The sequence below is a fragment of the Chroicocephalus ridibundus genome, chromosome 3 (assembly GCF_963924245.1).
Source record: "Chroicocephalus ridibundus chromosome 3, bChrRid1.1, whole genome shotgun sequence".
Lineage (NCBI taxonomy): Eukaryota > Metazoa > Chordata > Aves > Charadriiformes > Laridae > Chroicocephalus > Chroicocephalus ridibundus.
In genome coordinates this window covers 125,730,912-125,754,192 of record NC_086286.1, presented here as the reverse complement: position 1 = coordinate 125,754,192, position 23,281 = coordinate 125,730,912, and the positions used below count along the sequence as shown (strand labels likewise).

Here is a 23,281-nt window from a genome sequence, read left to right as displayed (position 1 = left end):
TCAAGGCACGTGCCCTGGCTGCTGGCTAACTCGGGGCCAGGAGCAAAGGCAGGGGACAGAGGGGGTTTCATTCCTTCTCCGGGAGATGAAGGTTAACCCCTCAAAGCCTGGGGACAGCTCTCAAACGCGTCCCACACCTCCGTCCCCACCTGCAGCTATTGCACCTCTGGTGTCTCAGGACCACTGGCCGTGTGCGCGAACCTGGTGGTGCAAAGGGTTAAGAGTTGGCCATTGACACCTAACCACCCAGGCCCCTTCTGCACTCAGCTTTTGTAAGAGAAACCCCCTCACAGGCGCCTTTTTTTTTTTTTTTTTTTTTTTTTTACCCCTCCCTTTTTTTTTTTACCCCTCCCTTCTCCTGCCTGAGCCTTTCCTCCTCTCCCCCGCCGGCATCATGATTTACAGCCCTTTCCTGAGTCCGGCATCCCAACAAAGGCCTTACAGACCCCCTCACAGGACTGGGATTTCCCTCCTCCCTTCAAATGCCAACCAGAGAGGGGGTGCCCCACACCCCCCCCAGTGATTTGGACGCTGTGTTTGTGCAGCACCGAGCACAGGGGCAGCGGGCGCCCTGCGAGACGCAGCAATGCGGACTCCAAAGAGTGAAGAACAGCATTTTCACATTTCTGATGCAAATGCAATTTTTTTTTTTTATTATTCTTTTTTTTTTTTCCCCCCAGCTTTGCCAGCACCCTTTTTTTTTGGTTGGCACAGATTTCAGATGTGCACATGCAAACTCAGGCTGGTGATCAACTCTGGCTGCGCTGCTAGCAGTCACCCGGTGGCTTGCACTGCCCTTCCCGGGGCTGCTGATGACGGAGAGGGACCACGGAGATGGACGAGCTGTTGCCTTCATGCTAAAACCATCTGACACAGACCTACAGCTGCATTTCAGCTTGTAGCAGCAAACGGGTGGCTCGACATTTCCTGCAACGTCTCATCGAAACAAAAACTGGGGCTGTGCCGATGAATCAAGCGGTGTCAGGGAGTGGGCACAAGGGGTTGGTGAAACACAGCCCCTGGTCTGGTTTTGGCATGGGACGAGCAATCCTGGGACGTGGCTCAGGAACGAACAAGACCAGGGCCCCTTCTTGACAGACAAGTTGGATGCAGACACCCAGATTTGATAGCCAAGAGCATTTAGTTGCGCGGATGTGGCCAGACGAGGTCAGTTGGCGTCAGGGCCGGAGACCAGGTCTAGCACGGGTTAGTTTACTAGCAGAGGTGTCACTGCCAAGGCTGGGCATCTATCTCATCGCAGTAACAGACCACACACTGTCACCCGCTCCCTCTTCTGTAAATGTTTATTTTTAATTTAGTTGTGTAATGGATTTCAAATGAGCTGCCATAAGACACCAGTGAAAGGCCGAAGCCAGGTCCCTCTGAAGTCTCTTCATGGGTTTTGAATGTTTTTTTGGCCTGAATTTATCTCATTTAAGTTGTCTTCACCCCCCCAAAAAAAAACCCTGTGGTGGGGAGCTGCTCTTCTCCTTCTACCAAAAAACATTCCTGGTCATGAGGTTTTAACCTCAACCACCTGCAGCGGGCACCTGAAATTAGGTGTAATGAGTCAAAATAAACCTCTGCAACACTAACACTGTTGTACCTATGGCTTAGATTTATGTTTTTTCTTTTGTTCAGGTGAAGCAAGGCCTTTCTGTTGCACTCATAGCTGCAGAAGCTGCCAGTTCCTGGAGCTATGTCCCACAGCATCCCTGGGCATGGCACCTTTTCCAAAGGACCCTTGAATCCTTGGGAACACTTGTATACAAGACTGGTCCCTTGCAGGGATGTGGTTTAGCAAAGCCCAAGCCAGGAGTTGTGTGCTGCAGTGGTAATTCCCTCCAGACTTTCTTGGGAACCCAAATCTCCTCTGCCCATCTAAGCACCACAAATGCTATAGGGTAGACGTGCCCTATAGCCAGCTAAATCTCATCTGGACCTTCTGAGCAGTGTCTGTATCTCCAGAAATGGTCAGAAATGGCCGTTCCTCTTCCATAATGGCAGTGGTTCAACTCAGCTTGGATTTGAACCATCTGCTTCTTGCCCTGGCTCCCAGCTTTGAGGAATTTCTCCTTGGCGGAATCCTGCCAACAGAGCATGGAGGAGCTGGACCGCCCAGCATGGAAGTGTGATCATTCTGTTGGACCACGTGCCGGGATCATCTCATAGGAGCATCAATGGTTGCTTCTCAGTTACTCATCAAATAAATGCCTTTCCTCCACAGCAGAGTCCCTGGGGTTCAGCGTGACCAGGCTGGGATGGGAGAGAAGACTGTGGTGCTCTCAACCACCACCATCCCATCCTCGCCAGGTGCAGCTTCCACTCCCTGCACCGTGACTTGTACCAGGAAAATCCTCTGATGTTGTTGGAGGGCCACCTGGGAGCCAGTCAACCTGGAAATGTGGCAGAGGCACCTACAGAGGGCAGCAGGTCTCCAGCTAATGTTGTCCCCTGGTCACCCCAAGGGAACCGATGCAAACACAGAAGACCTGCAGAAGTTTGCGGTCACCTGGCTGCTCATCTCCAGGGATCACGGAGGGATCTGGGACTGGCCTTTTGCAGTATTGCTCCATTGTTTAGTCGGGGTCAGCTTGTTTAAGAGATGTCTTTTCCCAGCTGGGCTGGCACAAGGTCTCTGAGAAACACAGGGGAAATAGCCCACCCCAAGGACAAGCCTCCTGCGCCCGTGTGTTTGACCCTGCTCTGCTTCTGGATGATGCTGAGCATCCACCCCTCACCCTGCCGAAATAATGTTCATGCTGGGACTGAGGAATTGCCCTTCCCACGGGAAGGGTTGTCCACCCCTGCCTTCAGGCCCAGCCTGGAGTGTGATGCAGATTAAGTGGCAATTCGCGGGACATAGGACGAGGAGGAATCGAACTCCTGGGAATCTAAAATAATGTCACAGAGGGTGCTGGGGCGGCTTCAGTGTAAAACAGGTTAAAGCAAGAGGGAAGCTGGTTTTTGGACCATATATCCTGCAGGTAGTGGAGGTAGAGTAGTGATGTAGGGATGCAGGGGAAACATGGTGGTATGTGAAGTGCTTCAGGAGCAAGGCAAGGGGTTGTAAAATTTTACCGCTGATTGGAGGAGTTCTTAACTTTGACCCACCTTATTCAAATGCCATCCCTGTGAGGCATTAGGTTTCTTTCTCAGTATTTTCGGAGGACAGTATTTTGTTTTCCTATGAATTTCCAAACCAATTGTATTGTTGGTCCATCCATCAACCCCTCCTACCAAATAACCTGTAAACTTTCTGGCGAAGTGTAGCTGAGTGTGGCAAAGGAGGAGATGTTTCAAAGATGCAAAGAGGTGGGTCAGTGAGCAGACTAAGTCCACTAGAGGAAAAGCTTCATGGTTAGCACCACCAGGGTGTTAAACACCAAAACATCAACAGGAAATCAGATTTATTAAGTTTCACCGTCACGGAACATCGTGATGTTTTTTGCATTGTGTGTTGCCTCAGGGTATCAGCGATATTTTCTCCACAGGTTTCTTCCGGGTAAGTCAGCATCAAAAACAAAATCCAAGGACAGTTGTGCTTGAAATCCTACTGAAATCGCGTGCGAATTTCCAGCCCACCTGTTTTTTTCACTCGTAAAAAGGAATCAATTTGGTGACTGCAGAACTAGCTTTGCAGGTATATACATTGAGTTAGCGAATTATTCCTCCCTCCAATTCCAAAAAAGCTCACAAGCCCTGAAGAACTAGAAATCATTTCCAAAGAAATTCAAAACCTTTTCCAAATGTTGAAAGCGGCCCATTCGTAAGGACTTTCCTTTGAGAAACCTGCTAATCCAATTCATTGCAGCAACCCATAGAAGCAAAAAGCATTTAAATTCTCGGGACTGATATGTAGTTTTTTCCACCTCTTGACTTTGCTGGAAAAAGGTCTTGAGTTCCACTTTCACCCAAAATATTTGTTGTAAATTATTTTCCAGAACTGCTAGTGAACCTCAAACTCCCCTTCCAATCATACCTGGCCACCCAGTAAGGCATCTTCACTGAAAAAACACAGGAGTGGGGGCATCTTGGGTAGACAACATCTCCCCATACTTCAGTTAAAAGTCTGTGTCTACACTCAACTAATTTCCTTGGCTTCCTGAGCCAAGAAAGGGAAAGTCAAGGAAAGCCCATCTCAGATACTTGCTTTAGGTTGGGATTAATCAATGATGAAGAGACAAGCTGCAGCGTCCCCATCCTTTCCACCCCCCTCGGTGTCAGTCAGTTTCCACTCACTCCCATGGCAAGAGCTGGGTGAAATTTCCTGGATTTGTACCTGACTGTCAGAAAACACAGTTTTACATCAACCCTTTGTGACTTGACAAACTGAATCTCAAGACCTGAAGAACAAAAGGAGAGTCTATGACCTTTGGAAGAGGGGGCAGGTCTCTCATGAAGACTATAAGGATATAGCGAAGCTATGCAGGGAGAAAATTAGGAGAGCCAAAGCGCAGCTAGAGCTCAACCTACCTACAGCTGTTAAGGGTAACAAAAATTGTTTCTATAAATTCATTAACAACAAAAGGAGGATTAGGGAAAATCTCTCTCCTTTACTGGATGCAGAGGGAAACATAGTCACAAAGGATGAGGAAAAGGCTGAGGTGCTCAATGCCTACTTTGCCTCAGTCTTTAGCAGTGGAACTAGCTGTTCCCTGGGCACCCAGCCTCGTGAGCTAGGAGACAGGGAGGGGAAGCTGAAGGAGGTCATCACAATTAAAGAGGAAGTGGTCAGTGACCTGCTACGCCGCTTGGATGCGCACAAGTCTACGGGACCGGATGGGTTACATCCAAGAGTGCTGAAAGAGTTGGCAGACATGCTCGCCAAGACACTTTCCATGATCTACCTGAAGTCATGGCTAACTGGGGAGGTCCCAGTTAGGACCCAGTTAGGACTGGAGGGTAGCAAATGTAGCGCCCATCTACAAAAAAGGCAGAAAGGAGGATCCGGGAAACTATAGACCTGTCAGTCTGACCTCGGTAGCAGGGAAGGTCATGGAGCAGATCATCTTGAGTGCCATTACAAGTCATATAATGGACAAGCAGGGGATCAGGCCTAGTCAGCATGGGTTTAGGAAAGGCAGATCCTGCCTGACGAACCTGATCTCCTTCTATGACAAGATGACCCGATTATTGGATAAGGGAAAGGCTGTGGACATTGTCTACCTAGACTTTTGAAAAGCATTTGACACTGTCCCCCATAGAATTCTCATAGAAAAACTGGCGGTTCATGGCCTGGATGAGCATACAGTCTGCTGGATCAAGCACTGGCTGGATGGGTGGTCCCAAAGAGTGGTGGTCAATGGAGTTAAATCCAGCTGGTGGCCGGTCACAAGTGGTGTCCCTCAGGGCTCAGTGATGGGACCATTTCTGTTTAACATCTTTAATGATGACCTTGATAAGGACATAGAGTGTATCATCAGCAAGTTTGCAGATGACATGAAGCTAAGCGGGAGTGTTGATCTGCATGAGGATAGGGAGGCTCCACAGAGAGACTTGGATAGATTGGATCAATGGGCCAATGCTAATGGAATGTGCTTCAACAAGGCCAAGTGCCGGGTCCTGCACTTGGGCCACAACAACCCCATGCATCGCTACAGGCTTGGGGCAGTGTGGCTGGAGAGCTGCCTGGCAGAAAAGGACCTGGGGGTTCTAATTGACAAGTGGCTGAACATGAGTCAGCAGTGTGCCCAGGTGGCCAAGAAAGCCAATGGCATCCTGGCTTGTATTAGAAATAGTGTGACCAGCAGAAGGAGGGAGGTGATTGTCCCCCTGTACTCAGCACTGGTGAGGCCACCCCTTGAGTATTGTGTCCAGTTCTGGGCACCTCAATACGAGAGAGATATCGAGGTGCTGGAGCGAGGGCAGAGGAGGGCAATGAAGCTGGTGAAGGGCCTGGAGAATAAATCTGATGAGGAGCCATTGAAGGAGCTGGGACTGTTTAGTTTGAGGAAGAGGAGGCTGAGGGGAGACCTCATCACTCTCTACAACTACTTGAAAAGCCGTTGTAGAGAGGTTGGTGCTGGTCTCTTCTCACAGGTAATTAGCGATAGAACAAGAGAGAATGGGTTCAAGCTGCAGCAGGGTAGGTTTAGGATGGACATTAGGAAAAATTCTTCCCAGAAAGAGTGGTCAGACCCTGGAATAGGCTGCCCAGGGAGGTGGTGGAGTCACCATCCCTGAATGTGTTTAAGGGTCGTTTAGATGTGGTGTTAAGGGATATGGTGTAAGGGAGAACTTTGTAGAGTGGGGTTGATGGTTGGACTTGATGATCCCAAGGGTCTTTTCCAACCTAAATGATTCCATGATTCTATGATTCTATGAATCTGGACAATAGCTTCAGCTCAGGGTAGAAAATGAAAGATGAATAATTGGTTTTAACTTTTTTTTTTTTCATCCCAACAGTTTGATTTTTCATGTTCATGAATAAAACTGCCTCCTTTTGGGGGCATTAAAATAAAAGCAACAAGTGAAATGTTGTTACTTGTTAGATTCTTCTGCTTCTTTACATGTTCCTGGACCAAACTGACCCATTTTGGGGGCATTAAAATGAAAGCAAATGAAATGTTGCTTGTTAGGTTCTTCTGCTTTGCTGTTTTTTCAGCCTAGCAAACAAACCATAAAATCAAACATTTGCAATGCTCCCAATGACCACTATTCCAGAGAGATCCATAGTTGGGAGGTTGTCCCCATCCCCCAGACAGCCATCAGCTGGAGGCTGTTATCTCAGCCGACGATGCTACCTGAAACCGCAGGGCCAAGCCCCAAGGTTCAACCTTCACTTACGTAAAGTTGTCATCCCTCATCTCAAGAGTTGGTAAAATCCCACCACGCAGCCAGGAAGATCCTTCTTGTCCTGTTTGATGGAGCTTTGGCTGACTTGCTTTTCTGCTTGTCTTGACGTGACAGAGGCTCCATCCAAAATCCAGAAGGGTGGGTAGGTGACAAACATCAGTTTCCTGGCCTTCAGATGGGTGGGTGGGTCTGAAACCCTGTGGATGAAGGTAAAAATGAGAACGAAGGAGCTTCACAGTATTGCATGGTTGGAAAGAAAGCTGTGCCCAAAGACCCTGGAGGACTGCAGGCACCAAAACACCCAAATGTAGTGAGATCTGAGCTGATCCCTGCCCACAACAGGTCCAGGTGGGCACTGGGTGCTCAGCCCAGGCAAAACTTTTTGCAATACAGCAGGGAGCTAATTGCACAAAATAGAGGGAAGGCAGATCTTACAAGATCTTACATACGAGCGATAAAGAGATATCAGGATGTGCTGTCAGCTGTCTCCTGTACCTCTCTTCCCCCCGTGCCCTAGATGGCATCAGCTGCCTTGTACTCGTTGCCAAAAGGCAGCCACCTCTGTGGGGAAACACGACCACTCTCTTTAGATGAGATTTTAAGCAGAAACAGAACCTCAAATGGAAAGTGAGTAAGATTACAGCACCGTAACCTAGATGATTGCAAAAGGGGAAACTGTTCAGACTAGAACCTGAGTGGAGATAAACTCTCCCAAAGGTTAAGCACACGCAATAAATATCTCCACCCCTGCTATTGGCCCAGACTGCTCTTAGCTGTGAACGGGCCAATCTAGAAAACTCTGGGACCCATATTTCTCCTCCCATCTGCAGACCAGTTTTACACCCTGTGGCTCTAAGGCGATGACTTTCAACTCACACCAGCCTGAATGAGAGAGATTCGGGACATCACTTGTAGCGGGACGGTACTTTTTATAGCCCACCGAGCCTTTGCGGGTAACGGTTCTTCTAAGGTAGACACTGTTCTAACATTAGCGTTAAATGAGCAGTGTGGTTATACGACCAGCCTTTAATTGCTATAAGTGTAACAAACCAGTTCGATTTGTCATTCAGCTGTTGTCGACAGGAAACCACTAACAGCAGTCAACTGACAGCGCCAAGAAGAATTCGGGTTTCTCTTTCTACATGCTCTAAGGATTAAAACTTATCAAGAGGAGCTTATGTTCTTAAGTACACACCCTGCGAGGGATTTTTTAACTCTGGTGGAAAACTAGGATCGAGCAGGATATGATTTAATCCAAACCTAGGACTTGCCAGGTAAGTGCAAATGATTTTCCATCAGTTTTGCTTCATTCCTGCAGCCTATTTATCACCTAGTTCTCCATTGGGTGCATCCCTTTAGAGGGTTTAAAGATTTGGCTCATCTATGGACCAGTGGTAATTAAGCCTTTAAAGACTGGGAGTGGGAAGCTCAATGGGCCACACTGCTGCCGGGGATCGGGGCATGGTGCATCTCTCTCTTTCCTTCTGGTAGGGTCTCATTGCTGAAATCAGGGCACTCTCTGAGGTGGGACTGACGCTTCAAGTTAGACGCTGACCCGGCAGTTTGTCTCTTGGGCACACATCAAATAAAAGTAGCTGAAAGCCCTTTAAATAGCAAGGGGTGAATGAGTTTCTTCCAGCTGAATTCCTTGGAGAGGAGAGAGTGGGGAGAAAGTGAAATCAGGGACCCAGTTCTGAATTCAAGGGGAGAGGGTAGTTTGGATGCTCAGGCTCCAACTAGCAACCTTTGCTGAGTTGAACCCGTGGGTGCTGCGTACGGTGCAGAGAAGGGCTTTAATTCCTCTTCTGCCGAGAGGCACATCCGAGGCTGAGGATCTTTGCTTTCTTTTGCCCCATACATGGGTTGGATTGTCTCCTTGGAGGTAATTTTTTGTTTTCACCAGCTCCTCCATTCAAGCTGGTAAAACCAGTGGCAGGCTAACGCTGGTTGTGGACAAACTATCTGGTGAGTTGGAGATCTCCAACAGAGTTACGGTTAGGATGGATTTATTGCTTCACCTCCTGGCCCATTGCCATCCCCACACATGCAAAGTCTACCCTAAGTCTGGAACTTTCATTCTTGATTAAAATTTAGGCCAGACTCAAAATTCCACAGCTCTCTTAAGTTGGAGCCTAGATATCTTAGAAGCCTCCTTGTTTGCTGTGCCACGTCTGGGAGGGAAGAGCAGGTGCACTGTTGTGGGGTATTTGCATCTCAAAACTCCTCAGGTGTTTACTCGGGGCTTTGTGGCCAGCGATGCCTGGCAAGGCAACGCTCTTCAAGGTGCTTCAGCTACCCCACTTGGGAAATGGGGGCATTTCTTGCCTTTCTTGCAGGGCTGTTGTGATATTTAATTGATTATGGGTCTTTAAAAGTGCAAAATCAGGACAAAGTGCATACACCGTCAGCAGCAAGGGCTCCTGCTGCACGCAGAGCACGCACACGTGGTCCCTGCTCTGGTACATGCTAGAGAAGAAAAGGCAGATGGAAATAAAGAAGAAAAAAGGACAGCTGCAGGGCAGCAAAGGCACCCTCATTAATATGCCCCATTAGTCATTCTGTCAAGGTTTAAGTCATTTTTATCAGAAGATTTGAGGGCTGCAGAGCTTATGATTTCTTGTCCACATTTTGTTTGTCCTCCCAGACCTCTTGCAGCATTATCGGTACACTGATGCACAAAAATCTGCGAAATAAAACTTCTGGCCCATTCTTCTCTTGTCCTGCCAAAATAGGGCTATCACTGCACCTTGAGGGTTACGGCTAAAAAGCCAAAGGCTGAATTTTCTGATGGAGGAGAAAAAGACTCGAGACATATTTAAGTTAAACTTTTGCAAAGGTGCTACTGATTTTACTTTATCTGCTTTTCTAATGACTTTCTGTGTTCTGCTTCATCAGCGTGGGGTGCTCTGGCATGCATTTGTACCCTGGGCTCTCAGCTGAGATGGTCTCAGCTCCCCAGCCCCTGTTAAATAAGCCCATGATACCCCAGGCTGAGCTTCCCACTTCTGCACAATCTGGGCTGTGCATCCATTTCAGATCAGGATCTCAGCTCTTTTATTTCTACTTTTTTTATTTTCTCCTCTTGACTGACCCGTCAGCCTTTAATCCTCCGTGGCACCTTTACGGGCGCATCAAAATCCAAAAACATCTCGAGGCCGTATTCAGGTGCAGACAAAGCTTTTTGTCGCCTCATTCATGTGTGGAAACAGGTCACCGTGGATTTCACGGGAGTCACAACACTGTGTTGAGCAGAGAAGGAGCACTCAGGCACACTATTACTTCATCATTATTTATCTTCCTTCCCCTCATTCTTTCCATTCTCTCTATGTTAAAAAAAGGAGTTTCCTTGCTGCTTTTCCACGGTTGACAAGACTCTGGAGGCAACCAAGCGTTGACTCCATGTGGGTGAGCTCCCCTCTAGTCAATCATTTCCTCCAGGCCCACGGGGTTCAATCATGGGCAACAATTTTGCAAGATACTGAGGGCTAAATCCTGCTGGAGCCCTCGGCAGCCCCAAAGTTTCCATTCACCACTTCATTTTACGTGGTGCAAGTCAGCTTTCTCGTTAGGTCAGCACCACATTGCAAGATTAGAAGTAGCTGAGGGGATAAAAAAGGATGCAATTGCGCCTTGGCGGTGGTCTTGGCAACAGATTACAGCCTCAGGGTCCTGCCGCTTGTTGTGGAAGAGGTGGCTGCACCGCTGGACATCACTGTGAAGCTCAAAAGAAAGTACATCACCGTACAAAACAGGATATACAGAGTCATGGTTGTTGCTTAAAATAAATGCTAAAGTGCAACATATGCAATACGAACGTAAACCAGACCTCCAGTACGTCATACTGGACAAGCCATGTGCTTCTCACAGGTCATTCTGTTTTCCATATCGGGGTTAAATCCATGTGAATTCATTTCACTGGCCAGCCAAAGAAATCCCTCCCAAAAAAACCCAAAACTCAAAACACAGCAGCTCCTTGTGTTGAAATAAAAAATAGGTTTCTAATTATAATTTTTTCCAAGAAAATGTTGCAACTGAGTGGGAGAACAATGTTTCTGCGGTTTTAGGGAGCAATTTTGCCTTTGTCAATGTTGGTCAGTTTTAATTTGGAAAACATTGTGGGCTTGCCTATTCAAACTTCCAAACCCAATTATAAATGCCCGAAGGAGAGGGACACAGTTGAGCAAAGGTGTGGAAAGTGTGATCAATGAGGAATTTTTGCAAGAAGTTATGTTGTTTCATTTGCTGGAGCCACTGCGAAGAAGGAGGGAATAGGCTTCATGTCCACCATGGGCAGGAGAAGCAGTTACAGGTCTTTCGGTGAAGGAAATTAGTGCTGATCGTTAGGAAGTGATTTTAAGGCTACAGGAACTGGAGGACTGGGATAGACTGATGAGTAGCAGTGGGAATTTCCATCATTGAAAGACTCCGAAGTGCAAGTTAGGTAGTGTCTCAGATGCAATGTAACTCCGCCAGATTAATGACCTTCTAGGGGCCAGTGCTACCTTTCTGCCATCCTGCAAAATACACGTGGCTTCTGAATTGAAATGTGCTTTTCAAAGTCTCTCTCCTGCACTTCCCTCTCTTTATTTATTTATGTATTTATGAAATTATTCTCCGAATTTGACAGAATCTCACGGATCATTTCTGCTCCTCTGGAAACCGTGAAATGCGTTTTTGATCAAAAAGCAGCATGCAGGACCCCTTGGGTACTGAGCGTCGGGCACTTAGGAGACAGAGCAGAAACAGAAAATACATGGGTTACAAAAGAATCCTTTGCTACCTAATGAGGGGAGAAGAGTGAAAAATTATTCAGTTGACCAGGTTGTCTGGTCTGCCTTACGGATGGTTGAATATGCAAGACTATTGGTGGATGAAGTTTGGTTGAGAAAACATTTTGTGCTCCCTGTGTAAGGGTACTTATGGCCAAGAGGCAAAAGAGGCGGTCGGCCCTAGTCCCCAGGATCCCATTTTACTACGTTATCGTGTACCCTCTTACTAAGGAGGTGACAACCTCCCCTATTCTCAGACCTCTGTGTTTCCCCGGGTTATGGTGGCTAGTGGTGAAGGACTATCAGGTCTCACAAGGTGTCCTCATAAGAAGGTACCCCTCTTGTCCATGAAACCCTGGGGTGGGAAAGAAAAACCTCGACAAAATGCCGCGGGCAGAGGAGCTGAAGGACTTCTTTCAGCCCAGCCAGTTGCCTGCCCAACACCCAAGCCATGATGCCATCCACATTTATGTGACTAGCTGCTGACAGTGAAGGGCTTGGAACCATGAAAATTTGGGGCAGAACATCTCAAAATAGTTGTATGGGAGGATGATGCTTGAGAAGTGGACTCTGAATAGAGGTTAAATTTGATCTATGGAAAAATCAAGACATCACCTCCAATACGTGAGGGAAGGAGGGAGAAGGAAGGTCATGCTAGGCAAATGGAGAAAACAATATAAAAGTTTTACGTCTACTTTTATCTCAAGAGTTTTTCCTGGCTGTATCTTACATATTTGGCCTTCACCATTTTAGAAGCACAGGAAGAAGACTGCAGCTGCTTGAGACATTTATATAGCAAACTTGCATGGGAAATTATTCTTTTCCAGTGAAAGATGCCAATATGCATGGTGTTTTAGTGACAGAACTTTTTCAAGGGTGGCAATTTCCCATGGAATACTTTTTTCCCTGGAAATTTCAGTGGAAAAGTAGGAAAAAAGTTCTCTGCAGAAGTGCTGGGTGGGCTGACAATGAAAAACAACAGTGCACAGAAGGGGACTGAGACTGCGGGACTCTTTACAAGAGAGGGAGTAGCCAGGTGGGAAGAAATTCTGGCTGTGTAAACCCAACGCGTGCACAGGCATCAACCTGTCCTGCTGATGCGAGTGAGAGTATAGACACTGAGGAAAAAAAAATAATTGAGGAAATAAGATTTCTTCTGGCTCTGATGCAATAGAATTAGACCAGATCAAAGATGAGGTAACCTGAGAGCGGATCAGGCCCATCAGTTCTGTGCCGTTAATAACCTCTGCAATAGACTTAGCTGGGAGGTTTGGCTTTGTTCTGCTGCGTCTCTATCTCCTTCAAGCACCATAGAGGAGTTTGAATATCCCTTTAATTGTGAAAGACAAGCTCATCTTCTCATTTTGAACAAGGGATTAAAAAATAGTGTGGTGTTTGTTTTTTTAACTAACATCAAAACGAAAATAGTATTGAGGCAGGGTCTTGGCTGCTGCAGGTAGCCAAGAAAAGGGATGGTGTGAGTAGTGTAGAGAAAGCCTGGAAGGGAGGACTGGTGGGGGTAGGAGAGAAGAATCGGCACCGACATGTCCAGCATGGGCAGGCTCTCGGGAGCAAGGACCACACGCTCCTCTGGCAAGGTTTTGTGAGGGCTGATCCTGCCTCGGGGCAGAGGGCTGTGCTCGGTGCTTCTCCGGTGACTGTTTTCTGCAAGGGGTTGTACTGATTCTGGAGAGTGGGAATTCACACTTCCATGAGGTCACCAGAAAGGTGTCTGTGTTAAAATGTTTGCATTTCTCCTCGCTAGTTCTCTTATCTGGACGTGAGACGTCGAAAAAGAAAAAAAGTCACTTTCTCCCTCCAAAAAGGCTTTTCCTAAACGCGTCGAGAAAAAAATCTCTTTAGTCACCCCTATTAGTAGAATGTCCCCCAGTTACCATCAGCCAAAGCCACTGCTACATTTTTCATGCCAATCCCTCAAGACAGCCCTGCAATGCCCACGGGACTCGGCAATGAATAACAGCAGTGAAGCAGGAGGGAGCCCGTCACCACCCTGTGCTCGGGGTGGTCTGGTACCTGGGGCTACACAAGGTGCCTGTGTCTGTGTGTCATCCCAAACTCGGTGATGTGTTTAGGACGGTGTATCAGGGGTAAAGGGACAGCCTGTCTCTTTGAAAGCGGAGACACAACAGGCAGGTAGTGCAACCTCGGCAATCAGGCTCGATTTTCCCAAACTCAATCCAGTAGCTAGTACGGGATGGGGACTACGAGGAGTTTGGGTGTAGCCACCTAATTTTAAAGCTTGGGAGAATGAGCCCAGATATTGCCTATTTTACTAGTCAAGATGCTGCCTCAGAGAGCTCCGAAAGTCTAAGTGCTCAAAATGGAGGCTGGTGGGTTGGTTAAATTGCGTCATCATCTTCCAGGAGCATTAAATAAGCTTTTAATCTGCTACAAGAATGGAAACAGGGAGGTTCAGATGGCAAATTATACAACTCATTTTTAACAGGGAAGAGAAAAACATGGCGAGACCATGAAAACATCATCTGGAAGGAATGAGCTGCCCAGCTTTCACAGCAGCAGTACAGGGAAGCAGCCCTGGGGGGCAGTTGGAAGAGGAGAGGTGCCTCCATCCTTCTTGGTGGTTTCAGATCAAAGCCAGAGTCACCTCTGCAGCAGACACCTTAACGGAAAAATTTTTGGTTTGATGTGATCTGGATAAAATGCAGTGGGAGTGGGCACTGCTGCAGAAAGGGTCTATGGAGTGGGCCACCAGTGTAGGTGTCTGGCTGTGGGGTCAAACCAGTGGGCTGTGGGTCATCTGGAGGGAATCCGCCACATTTTCTGGTCCCTCTCCATGTCCTGTGGGGTGGTAGGTCCTAGAGGACTTTCTTAGGGGCAAGCCTAAGAGCCCATGAGCAATTATTGCATGGGCTGGACCTCTGGTCTCCATGCACTTCTTACAGGGGACTGTAAAAGCTGTCCTTGGGATTGCACACTCATGTAGAGGCCTGCAAAGATGCTGGAGAACATCTGGGGGCTGACGTATGAAAACAGGGTGGAAACAATTGCCAGACAGACCCTACTCAGCTGGGTGAGATTATAGCCTGCACTTTCAGGTCGGGGAAGTTGGGGCAGGTGGAACCCATCTGGAGCGACCCGGGAGCTACGTAAGAGAGACTTTCTCTCTTTTTATTGCCTTTTTTCACGTGGTTTCTCAGTGGTGTCCCTCCAGCTGCTTTCAAAGGACATCCCTGAGCCGTGGCTTCATGATTTCTGAATAAGTAAATTGCAGAAGGGCACTCCCTGCCTGGCCTTCTTGAATCTGGGGCTCATCTCATGTCCCCGAGATGCCCAGCCTGGAGGAAACAGGAGGCACAGGGGTGAAGGCCTGTGCCCCAGGAGACATGCAGGGCCACAGACAGGATATCTTAGACACCAGAAAACCTCCCTGGGATGCAACAAGCAGCCCACACTGTATCTAACCCTTTTTATTTTTACTTCTTGCTTCTGAGCCACTTGAACCGTGGCGGTCGCCGGATGGGTCTTCGCAGAAGCCTGGCTGCAGCTGCTGGGTTTCCCCACGGTCAGCATCAGGAAAAAGTCTCAAATCAGAAGCAGGTTTCTGTCTGGAGCTGCCGTGCTGTCACCCTGTTTCCCAAGATGACTTGGCAGCTACTGGCTTATTTCTAAGGCTTTGCTGCACCTCGTGGCAGCACCTCCTTCCTACCTCAGCGGTGGGCGACAAGCAGCTTTCTAAAAAAGCAACTTCCCTTTTCATAGGAATAGGAAGTGAAGCTCGCCTAGCAAAGAGCAGTCAGGTACCACAGACGTGCTCCCCACCAAGGGACGAGCCTCTGCCCTAAAGCTCAAAACTCTCCAGCTAACCCTGAAGCTGTCCTCTCCTTCCCCAGACCCAACCCAACCATCTCCATTCGTCTCCTGTCTCCCCTGCCCTTAGCTGGAGGAGAATTGACATGCAAGCCAGCAAGGGAGAAGTTTGACGAATCTGCAAGGGCTTCCTCATTTCTGTGTCTCCTTGGTATGCAAGCAGCAGGCATGATTCTGCAGCACACCTAGGTGAGGGGCGATGGAGTGGGACTCTGTCCTGGTTGTCTTCAAAGTCCCCCTGTGCTGACGGTCTAGGGTAAGAGGTACGGTGTGACCCCCGAGCACTTGCAGACCCCTGGGCCTGATTATGGCCCAGACAACCTTGCAGCCCTCCACGGGGTTTTCTTCCTTTGTCAGGAGCTCAGAGCCAAGGCTGATTTCTATGCCATGCATTTCAAAGACACTTCACAGCCCCATGAGCAGTGTTGGGCCATCAGGCACATCCATCCTGGAGCAGCTGCTCCCGTCTCACACAGCATCATGTCCTCAAGCCAGCCTCATCTTGTCCTTGGGTCTTCTGGCTGGTCGTCTGCCTTGATCTCAGCTTAGACTTGCTCCGCGAAGCCTTTCCTCCTGTAAACAACATCACCAGTGTGTGGGCGACCTTTAGGTTGTGCCTCACGCTCGGCGGACGTCGGCTTGCGTTTGTCCTTCTCAGTGAGAGCAGCTGAAGTGCAAACTACATGAGGTCATTCCAGCCCTGAGGTCACGGAGACCAAGACTCCCTTCCCTCCTGCTGCCCCATATCACGTAAAAATGATGCAATGCCATTAGCCACAGAGGTTTATATGGTGGTTTTTATGGGGGTCAACAGCTTAAACAAATACATTCAAAACACCGCAGAGAAGCCAACTCATTATGCACCTTATGGGAAGCCTCAGGAGTCTGTAGAAACAGATCTTGTTTCTTATACAACATTTATCTCCCAGGACAGAGGCGTTTCAGTCTCCCTGTTGAACACGCTGAGGCAGAATGAGAAAGTCACTTCCTCAGAGTCACCCACAAGTCCCTGTCCAGGTCTTCATTCGTTAGACCACGCTGCCTCCCCAGCGCCATGGTTGAGTAGGTTCATAGAGGGTTGGGGCTCATTGGAACAAGATGCATTTCGTCTGAAAAGGTCTTTTTTTTAATCACGGAAAGGAAAGATCATTGCGATGCCAGTTTGTTCAGCTGTTTCCTAAAATTTGGTGGTTTGCATAGTGGAAACACAACCCACTCGCTGTCATTGTAGCTGTTTTTAATGACAGCTGTTAATAGCCTGTGGGTTTTGCTGGGTTTTGTGTCTGGATTCTCTTTGGGCTCCTCGCCTTCCTCACTGCTATTTTCATTGGCCAGATTGTCTGGGAAGTACAACTCCCACCCCCTCCCAGATGATCATTTTTATGTTCAAAATAGAGCAAGGAATCCTTGGGGGGAAGAAAAGAGCCAGTTTCTGACACAAAGACCTGATTAAAAAAAGAAAGTCCATTAAAAGCAATTGCAAAATCAGGCTGCTCCTGCAACCTGGGGGTGTAGCATTCAAAGCGGTCGGTCCCATGGATGGTGTGGATGCGGTGGGAGCCAGAGGTCTCTAACACGGAAATTCTGCACGGGCCTTCAGCCCCATGGAGCATCTGTCATGGGTCGGACCAGCGGTTCGTCCGTCCTCAGATCGCGTCTCCAGGAGCAGCTGCATAGGAAGCAGGCAAGTAGGGAACATCCCATGGCCGTCCAGATTCCCTCGCGGGTGGGGAGAATCCCAGCAGGTTTTTCTCTATCGTTTTCCTCTCTCCCATCCCTTCTTCACGTGATGCCCCCCTTGCGCTGCTTCCCTTCCCCAAGATGTGTGGGGTAGAGAGAGAGGTGATGGGGACACTACCCAGCGACTGCTAGGATCCATCCCGAAGGGATGGTTTGCAGGGATGCTGTTCCCTGGGTTTACTGCAGAAGGAGAGGGGGAAAAGTAAATGTCTTAAGAGGGGACGAGAGGTTTTATGTGTGGGAAAAGCTGTCTGGAGCTGGACACAACTGTGATGAGTAGGGGAGAGGCTCTGCATCCAGTAGCTATCTCTGACACGTCTTTCCAAGCGGTTGGAGGTGTTCAGGTGGGAAACTGGAGATGTACATCTTTCCCTACAGCCCTTTGCCGCATCTGAAGGATGGTGGGAGGGAGCATCATTCCCTCTGAGACCCGACCCAAGGAGGGGGTCTCTGACAGGACGGAGTGCCTGAGCACCAGCCTGCCACCAGCTTCATTGCTCCTCTTGGGACATGACTGACAGTTCCTACAAAATGCTGTCTTTCTACTAGGAAAAGAGCCTCCAGAAGGTTCTTTCCCAGGCCAGAAATGTGGGTGGCCACACATAGAGGTGTGGAGGGACACCCTGTCCATCTCCTCATGTCCCCAGGGCTGTGAGGGCCAGGATCTCCCCACATCCCCACAGACCACCCTGATGTACCCACAGAGCACTGTAAAGCAGAGCATCATGGATTTTGGCCGAAGCAAGCATGGACTGTGCCCACCTCCACAGGACTTAGACCTCAGTTAGGGGTGGCCTCTGGACAGGATTTCTCCCTGCTGTGCTCCAGCTTGCCCACAGCCCATTCACAAGCCTGGCCCACACCCGCATTGGGCGGCAGATAGGTTTGAGTTGAAATTTGGGTTGATATTCCAGCCACTGCAGAAATTGCCGTCAAGCAATGCAATTTTGTGATAAAACCTCTCTTACCCGAAGAACCTCAGAGATGCTCCGTGTACCCAAAGGGATATGCCTGCTTATCCTGGCCCCATCCTCCTCCTTCCCTGCTCCAGTGCATCCCACCTCCCTGTGCTGCAGGTCCTGCAGAGCCATCCCCAGCAGACGTCCCACCTGGCTGATGCAAGGGCTGGGGTGAACTCATGAGGAAAGCATGTTTAAGGGAGGTGGGATAAGCAGTCTGCCCTCTTGCTCTTCCCCTCCCTCCCCCGGGACCCTGAGCCCTGTCTCTGCTCCCTGGCCCACAGCCTCTTCCAGCTCAGCCAAGCTTCTGCCAGGTTCCAGCAGGGCACAAAGCTCAATGTAAGCAGGCATTTTTTCCTCCAGACAGAAGTTTTGATTAGTGAATAACCGCTCTGGCAACAGGCGGCTGTTTTCTACTTGTGGAGAGAGCAAGAAGCTTTTATTATATTTTTTTTTTCCCTTTTCCTGTCAAGAAACTTTTTGCATCTGTTTAAACTCAGGATCCTGGAAATCTGTGTGCTCCCACCCACCAGTGTCACACACAGCCTTCTCCCATGGGGTGTGACAGCTCTTCAGAAAGGCCTGAAACAGCCAGATTTTCTGCTTGGTTCGTTTGCTTGGGACAGGTTCACCCACAAAACACGGCCTAAGAAAGACGATAGATTCAGGGCAGTCTTAGGTTGCAATGGAAACAGCAAACTGGTTAGGATTGCAGCAAGGGGTCCCAAAATAAGCCAGTGGGCTCCAGTCTCATTTCTGCAATGTGTACCCCTGATGTTAGCTGGAGACCCAGTGCTGGGTGTACCATAGAATCATAGAATCACAGAATGGTTTAGGTTGGAAGGGACCTTAAAGATCATCCAGTTCCAACCCCCCAGCCCCGGGCAGGGACACCTCCCACCAGACCAGGTTGCTCATCACAGAAGGTCTCTCTGCCCTCCCACATGCGGTGAGGGGTCTTCAGCAAGACTTTGGCCGCCGTGTCGTAGAGGACGGTGGCTGTTGCCTCCACCTTCTGCCTCTGAGAAAGACCTGCATGGTCAGTGCTGTTTATAGCACAGCACACTTGTTTATAGCGGTCTTCGAACCACCTCCTAGCAACAAAGCCGCTAATCATTTAAAAAAAAAAAAAAGATAAAAAGAACTTGACCAAAACCCAGCAAATGTAGAAAACAGTCACAGTAGAAAACGCTTCAGTAGCAAATCTTCATTCCTATTTAAGTAGCTGAGCTCACCAAGATCTTCAGTAATTCTCCAATTTTGTGTCTTGCAAAGCAATCCAAGGGTGCCAGGTCAGGAAAAGTATTGAAGAGGAAAAAGAGAATTTAATGCATCTGGGATGTTCCTAGAACTAGGGGAATTATTTTTTTTCTACTGAACTTTTTAGCTCCTCAATGATGCAAAAATGCAAATCTGGAATACTTAAATTATTGCATCCAAAGAGAGTTGATTTCAGCAATTCTTGCTGGAAGGGGGAGAACTTCCAAAGAGAAATTCAGCAATTAAAACCCTTCATAATTGGCTATATCTGCATTTTCAAAGTATTTTTTTTAGTGTTTTTAATGCCATTTCCTTGTGTTTTCTTAAAAAAGACGTTCTGAAGTTTTAAAATTAATTGAAATATCTAGTCTTGGTGAACTACGAAAACACTTTGTTGGGTCCGCCCTAGAATCTGAACGGAAAGGGGCTCATTTTGTGATTTCACTGGGCTTGGAGGGGTTTTTGGAGCTGCCCTCACAGTGAAACACTATTGGCTTGCTTGGGTCTTAACCTATTTTTCCATGGCAGTTTCATGGGGGTGAGGCAAATAATGAGCCGAGACTTCTGCTTTTCTGCTAGATTCTGTCTTTTTTTTTCCCCCGCACCCGCCCCTGCAATCCCAAGGCCGTTTGTCTGTGTCATCCACATCCCTGCTGCAGAAGACGTTGATGCATTCTCATCAGAAACAACTTTTGAGGTCTCTTGCTCTGGTAGCGGAAACCAGCCAACAGCAGTAGATGGTGTGGCCATGGTGCAGGGCTTCTTACCGTAAAGATGAGATGGGCAAATGCTTGCAGTGCCTGGCTTAGCCCAGGTTCCTTCCTTCCCACCCTCTCATCTGCTGCAACAAAAGGAAGAAGTGCATCCAGCAGGTCCAATTCGACACTGTCCTGTTTGCTTTAGCCAACCCTGGGCACTTAAAACACGCCCATCGTAGGGGCAAGGCAGGTCTCCAAACCCTGTGGTCAACAAAGACTTATGTCTACCTCTACTGGTCCCCCTTCCAAGTTCAACTTGACAGGTTGCTCCTCTAGGGTATGTTCTCCAACCCTCTTTGAAGACAAGTGAGTGATAGGACATTTAACCACATCTTCTCCTTTCCACCATGAAGATGTTGTCCAAATGCCATCAAGCGTTGCTGGAGCAGGAATTTGTGGTGGGATCTTCAGAAGACCTCCCCTTGGCCCACTGCTGTGGGAAGATCTGTACCCGCATCCAGCTCTTGCTAGCAAAAACACCATAACTGCCCCTCTGACAGTTACTAAAATTACTGCCTCTCATCCTGCTATATGGGGCACACTATTCTTGAGGTCCTGTAGAAGCATCCAGCATTCCTGTGACCTGCACATCTGTCCCACATGTGTTCAGAGTTGGATGCTACACAGAGCTCACCGTCCTGGTCTCTATTGACTTCCTTAACAAAGGCTTGCTTGACTCTCCCAGGAAGAATTATGCATCAAATATTTTTACTCAAAACTTATCAGCAGCTAAGCTAGACTATTTTTTGCTGAAACTTTTCAAACACATGGAAAAATTTTGCATTGCCTTAATTTTGTTTTTTGTCCCATCTTGATTTCTGGTTGCTTTAAAAAGAAATCGTTTTATAAATCTTCTTTTTTTGAACTTGAGTAAAGTTGAGGAAACGAGTTTCCCCACTCTCAGTTATTAAAAATAAACAAATATTTTTGGATGTGAAAAACTGTACATTCACGAAAGGAAATTTTCATGCTTTTCTCAGTTACTGTTTTCTCCCCAGTGCTCTTTTCCGCTGGGAAAAAAATAAATAAAACCAACCACCCAAACCCAATAAAAATGGTTAGGAGTTACTTTTCTCAAGATATTTTTGGGAAACTAATTTTAAAAAACATTAATCAGAAGCAGAAACACTGTGGAACAACGTACATTCAACTCAGCCACCTTTTTTTGGTAAAAAAAAAAAAAATTTTAAAAAATGAACACTCCACCAGCTGTGGGCTGGGAATCCACCAGCCGCCCTCCGTATCTGGCAACATTTGTCTGCGGCGCTATTTTGGGATTTTGTATAGCACCTGCTGGGAAGGAGGATGGTTGTCTTGGCTGCCGAAGGCTGCAGAGGCGACCTGGAGAGCACAAAGGGTGGATTTCGTAGGGACTGTGAATACCCAGAGCTGTGCTAACGTCTTTTGTGCGTGGGAGGGAGCAAGTGACCTTTGTGGGAGACTTTGCGCCGGTTCCATTTCCCATCCATGCTGGGACACGCTGTTCACTTCTCTGTGCCACTTTGGACAGATGTGTCTCACATGGGTGCGAGGAGAAAGCTCAGCTTGTGCAAGCATGCAGAGAGGTGCCTCCAGTCTCAGGGTGGTGCAGAAAGGGTTGCAATGTGTCCTGGACACAGGAGCACCGTGGGAAGGTGCACAGGTTAGAGCATGGTCCTCACTCCTCTAAAACCCTGTTGGGGGACTTGGGATGACCACAAGGGCCTGATGGGACTTGCCGAGGTTGACCTTCCTTCATGCCTTTTCCCACCCTGCCCCACTAGTGCCCTCACCGAGAACAACTCAAAACCCCGAAATGTGCATCCACCATCTTGCAGATGGTCCATCAATCCTCTCGTAAGATCATCCTGGTGACATAACTGGTGGTTGAAGCATATTGCTGACTCGTGCCATATCTCACGTCCCCTAACTCTGTTGAAAAGAGCAATGGCTACGTCTGTGTCTCCCATTCAGGGGCAAAGCGTGTCAAAGACCCCAAGATGCTCCAGTGAGATAGTAACAAGGACCATAGATAGATGTTCAATGCATAGGTAGACTCTGTGCCTTTCTTGGTTGATAATGGGTGACACCTAAAACTTTTCATCATCCAGCCCTGACTTAAAATGATACCTTGCAGTTCCCTGGGTGAAAAGGGAACTCCAGCTACTCTCACTTACTATCCTGGCAACTAACACTCTCCGGAATCAGAAATTCCAGCCCAAAGTTATCTTCCAGCAATTTGCAAGTGGAAAAGCAGGAAAAGCTGGCTTAGTAAATCATGTGCCATTGCATGACAACCAGATCTTCTAAGCAAAGCAAACCCTGGTTGCAACCTGGAAGGGAGGCTGCCAAATGAAAATGAACTTGCTGCAGGAAATGCTGTGGCTGATTCAGTGGCTGAAACTTCCCCTCCAACCGTGTTGTCAGTGCCCCGAGCGGTGCCGAGACCTGGTTACAGACGGATGGGTCATTTGTAAAATCAGGTCAGAGAAGAGCTGAGAGAAGTTTGGATGCTGAAAAAGTTTTGATTGGGGGGAAAAATATGTATTGGGCTATCCTGAAATATTTCACCAGTTCCTTCCATTTTGCTCACTTTATTAATGAAAATAAAAATGAGGCAGAAGGGAGAAGATATTTAAAAAAAATAACACCTTAAAATATCGGGATGGCTCTGTTAGAAACCTCATTTCAGAGTCCCAGTTTTTTAAATATTAGAAATGTGCTAGAAAGGAAAATAAAGTTGCTTTTACTGGAATATTTTTTTCCTGCAAGACTGGTTTACTGGAAGCTTTTTTGAACACACCTGTTGGAGTCTGACTATCACAACCCAGCATCAGACTGACATTTGGGGGGAAGTGACTAACAACATTGGTCCCCAATACTCCAGTCCCTGACTCTCCATGTTCATTGCAGATCTTGAGGTATTTGGGCAAGAGTAGAAGCCAACATATCTTTGCTCAGCTATGAGTATTTAGGGGTTGGGTTTTTCTGGACACCTTTCAATGCCTTTCGTTCAAAGCAGGGGCAGACTTTGGTGCCGGAAGGTGTAGATATCTTACATCCTCATGGCAACAGCACTTCAGTAATGCCGGTTTCAACTTTTTCAGGGGGCTGAGCAGGTTGAGTTTGTCACGGTTTGGCTACCTTGGCTACCCACACCCAGTATTAT

At 47.9% G+C, this 23,281-nt stretch overlaps 1 protein-coding gene across 4 annotated transcripts in view; it reads left to right on the top strand.

Moving 5' to 3' along the window:
• Nucleotides 1-7,632: 7,632 nt before the first annotated feature.
• BLK (BLK proto-oncogene, Src family tyrosine kinase) overlaps nt 7,633-23,281 on the top strand; it is a 47,088-nt gene continuing 31,439 nt past the window's right edge. Inside the window, exons 1-2 of one of the 4 annotated variants that reach the window (XM_063327840.1) lie at nt 7,633-7,768; nt 7,869-8,072. Coding sequence is in view for 1 of the 4 variants with exons in the window: in XM_063327842.1 (XP_063183912.1) it covers nt 17,021-17,100 (80 nt within the window). In the remaining 3 variants the exon portion in view is untranslated. Of the gene's footprint in view, nt 8,073-16,873; nt 17,101-23,281 lie in introns of those variants that run through there. The other 3 variants (XM_063327841.1, XM_063327839.1, XM_063327842.1) reach the window with 3 other exon arrangements.